Genomic DNA, 4700 nt, shown 5'->3' with positions numbered 1-4700 from the left:
TTTTTTATTAAATCAACATAAAAAACACAAGATACACTTACAATTAGTGCACCAACCCAAAAAACCTCCCTCCCCCCATTTATTTCTGTTATCAATATTCTGGTTCCTACATTATATATCAATATATATCAATACAGTCTGCAAGGGATACAGTCCGTAAGCACACATGATTGTGCGTGCTGCTGGTCCACTAATAGTACTAACCTTTAACAGTTAATTTTACTCATTTTTATTAATTACTAGTTTCTATGTAACTGTTTTTATATTGTTTTACTTTCTTTTTTATTCAAGAAAATGTTTTTAATGTAGTTATCTTATTTTATTATTTTTTTTAAAAAGTACCTTATCTTCACCATACATGGTTGTCCAAATTAGGCATAATAATGTGTTAATTCCACGACTGCATATATCGGTTGATATCAGTATCGGTTGATATCGGTATCGGTAATTAAAGAGTTGGACAATATCGGAATATCGGATATTGGCAAAAAGCCATTATTGGACATCCCTAATATATATATATATATATATATATATATATATATATATATATATATATATATATATATATATATATATATATATATATATATATATACATATATACATATATATACATATATACATATATATATATATATATATATACATATATATATATATATATATATATATATATATATATATATATATATATATATATATATATATATATATATATATATATATATATATATATATATATATATATATATATACACACACACACACATATATATATATATCAAACCAACATAACAATAGGGTACTCGCTCAACAATCTTTTTTTTATCCAAACAACACAACAATACAGTAAGCTTAAATGTCGACACTGAACACGCACTTACACACAAACAAGTCTTATTGGCTCGCTTCAAAAACAAAACAAAAGAAGGAAACCCATTTTATCTTGTGTCTGGGAATATTTGTGGAATTGTTGAACACTTTGGGAGTTTCAGAGTGACAACCGAGCAGTGGCGTCACGTAGTCGCCGCTAGCGTTAGCACAAACGATCAGTGTGAGGTGATCCTTCATCGGCTTGTGTCACGGTAGCGCCTGCTCCTTCGCTGTAATAATGGTTCGTTGTGGCATCTTTTTCAGTCTCATCACAATTAAAGACTTGCTGCGGAACAAAGCCTCTTCGATGATAAAATATTCAGTGAAGCTATATTTTCTACAATGCTAGCTCAGTGGTTGTTTAGTAACCGGAAGCTATAGAGCATGACTATGAAAGCATTTCCAATCCCAGAAAGTGATCTCTAAGACAGCCTCACACAGCTCTGACCAGCGCAAGGTATGACAATTGTGGAAATAAACTCGTCAGAAATGATGTCATCAAAATGGCAGGCACCATAGGGCTTCGGGTGGCACACAGAATAATGGATAAATGGATGAAGCGTTCGTATGCAGAGACATGATCCGCACACAGAGGCATATTTGGCGTGATGTAAACGTTCATAAACCGAAAAGGCGTGTGTGAATCGAGGTTCCACTGTATTTCTATAAAATCATTAAGAAAATGGTGCCCCATCACACTTATTGTGGACTTCAGTCCTACCAGACAAGTCGTTCTTCTCAGACGTCGGGAACTTAGCACCAGTCCAGTGACTTAGTCTTCCATCAGAACCCCTCCTCTTTGGACACGTGCCACTCTTTACCTTCCTCCTGGGAGGGGAAGAAGACCTCTGCTGCTTTGCCGCTTCTCTCCTCCTCAGAAAGGGGAACGCTGGGTGAGGTCACGGGGTGAGTCAACAAAGTAGAAGGGGTTTGGTCCTCCTCCTCCTCCTCCTCCTCCTCATCCTCCTGCTTCTCTGCAACCCTCCTGGCTTCCATGACGGGGCCCACTTGGCCAGTAAAGTGACTGAGCCAGCTGAAGATGACTGTGCCGGCATTGTGGACATGCACAGCACCTGCACAATAAAAAGTCGTGCTTACTTTAAGCATCGCATGCTAGCTAGCTGGCTATCCGAGATGGACAAAAGGCTTCCTACCACATGGGTTTACGGGGAAATGCTCTTCCTTCTTCTCTGCAGCTTCCCCACCACCCTAAAAATTGAAATGAGGGGAAGTAAAAAATTGAAATGGGGGGGGTAGTAGGGATGTCCGATAATATCGGACTGCCGATATTATCGCCCGATAAATGCTTTAAAATGTAATATCGGAAATTATCGGTATCGGTTTCAAAAAGTAAAATTTATGACTTTTTAAAACACCGCTGTGTACACGGACGCAGGAAGATGTACAGAGCGCCAAAAACCTTAAAGGCACTGCCTTTGCGTGCCGGCCCATTCACATAATATCTACGGCTTTTCACACAATATCTACGGCTTCTCACACACACAAGTAAATGCAAACCATACTTGGTCAACAGCCATACAGGTCACACTGAGGGTGACCCGTATAAACAACTTTAACACTGTTACAAATATGCGCCACACTGTGAACCCACACTAAACAAGAATGACAAACGCATTTCGGGAGAACATCCACACCGTAACACAACATAAACACAACAGAACAAATACCCAGAACCCCTTGCAGCACTAACTCTTCTGGGACGCTACAATATACACCCCCCGCTACCCCCTAAAAGTAACCAGCAACCCTCCGATTGCTGGCACGGCCACTCTACCAACTTCGCCACGCCGTCCCTATATACATATATTTACACGTATACACATACATACATATAAATATACATACATACATACGTATTTACTCATACATACATATACTGTATACACATACAAACAAATATACACATACATATATACACATATATATATGTATACATAGACACATATATACATATATATGTATGTGTATATATATATACAGTATATATATATATATATACACACATATATACACTACCGTTCAAAAGTTTGGGGTCACCCAAACAATTTTGTGGAATAGCCTTCATTTCTAAGAACAAGAATAGACTGTGGAGTTTCAGATGAAAGTTCTCTTTTTCTGGCCATTTTGAGCGTTTAATTGACCCCACAAATGTGATGCTCCAGAAACTCAATCTGCTCAAAGGAAGGTCAGTTTTGTAGCTTCTGTAACGAGCTAAACTGTTTTCAGGTGTGTGAACATGATTGCACAAGGGTTTTCTAATCATCAATTAGCCTTCTGAGCCAATGAGCAAACACATTGTACCATTAGAACACTGGAGTGATAGTTGCTGGAAATGGGCCTCTATACACCTATGTAGATATTGCACCAAAAACCAGACATTTGCAGCTAGAATAGTCATTTACCACATTAGCAATGTATAGAGTGTATTTCTTTCAAGTTAAGACTAGTTTAAAGTTATCTTCATTGAAAAGTACAGTGCTTTTCCTTCAAAAATAAGGACATTTCAATGTGACCCCAAACTTTTGAACGGTAGTGTATACACACACATACATATATACACTTATATACATATACATACATATATACATATATATACACACACATACATGTATATATACATATACATACATATATATATACATATACATACATATATATACATATAAATACATATATATACATATATATACATATACACACACATACATGTATACACATATATATACAAATACATTTATATATACATATACACACACACATACATGTATAGACATATACATATATATACACATATATATACATACATATATATATACATATACATACATATATATACATATAAATACATATATATACATATACACACACATACATGTATACACATATATATACAAATACATTTATATATACATATACACACACACATACATGTATAGACATATACATATATATACACATATATATACATATACATTTATATATACATATACACACACATACATATATACACATATATACATATACATATATATACACACACATACATGTATATATACATATACATACATATATATACACACAAATACATTTATATATACATATACACACACACATACATGTATAGACATATACATATATATACACATATATATACATATACATTTATATATACATATACACACACATATATATATACATATACATATATATATATATATATATATATATATATATATATATATATATATATATATATATATATATATATATACATATATATATATATATGCAACAACTGGAAATATGTGATACATTACATTGTATCGTATGCATGTTCGAAATAAACTGAAATTAAACTGAATTTTTTTTTTAAATATATATATATATATATATATATATATATATATATATATATATATCCCATGTTGAAATCCACCTAGCAAAACTAGTGTACTAGTCTTACCAAATCACAAATACAAAACAACAAAATCATTGTTACACACAAAATGTTATGCACTTCACTTACCTTATTGTGCAACTTCATCACAGCTGGAGGACACAAAGCATATGGATCATCAGGTTCCAATTAATCAATTAATGACTCCCACTGACTGATCGGCCATCATACCTCTCTTCAAGCAGGTTTCTTCTCCGGGTTGACAGATGCAGAATAGGATTACCAGGGCGGCAGTTACCATGACGACCACCAGACACACGATGGCCGCCAGCTGGTCGGTGCTCCTCTTTTCTGTTTCGCACAAATAGTCAGTCAATCAAACGTGCTGCATTCAAGTGCTGTTTCA

At 34.2% G+C, this 4700-nt stretch overlaps 1 protein-coding gene across 1 annotated transcript in view; it reads right to left on the bottom strand.

The window, feature by feature from the left end:
- Nucleotides 1-786: 786 nt before the first annotated feature.
- The window catches only part of si:dkey-260g12.1 (tumor necrosis factor receptor superfamily member 26), a 12321-nt gene continuing 8407 nt past the window's right edge, over nt 787-4700 (bottom strand). The window contains exons 8-11 of the mRNA XM_062064346.1: nt 4526-4645; nt 4424-4446; nt 2031-2085; nt 787-1949 (exon numbers count right to left, since the gene is read on the bottom strand). Coding sequence (XP_061920330.1) covers nt 1660-1949; nt 2031-2085; nt 4424-4446; nt 4526-4645 — 488 coding nt within the window. The 3' untranslated portion in view covers nt 787-1659. The remainder of the gene's footprint in view (nt 1950-2030; nt 2086-4423; nt 4447-4525; nt 4646-4700) is intronic.

This window comes from Entelurus aequoreus, linkage group LG11 (assembly GCF_033978785.1).
Source record: "Entelurus aequoreus isolate RoL-2023_Sb linkage group LG11, RoL_Eaeq_v1.1, whole genome shotgun sequence".
Lineage (NCBI taxonomy): Eukaryota > Metazoa > Chordata > Actinopteri > Syngnathiformes > Syngnathidae > Entelurus > Entelurus aequoreus.
This window is presented reverse-complemented; position numbering and strand designations above follow the sequence as displayed.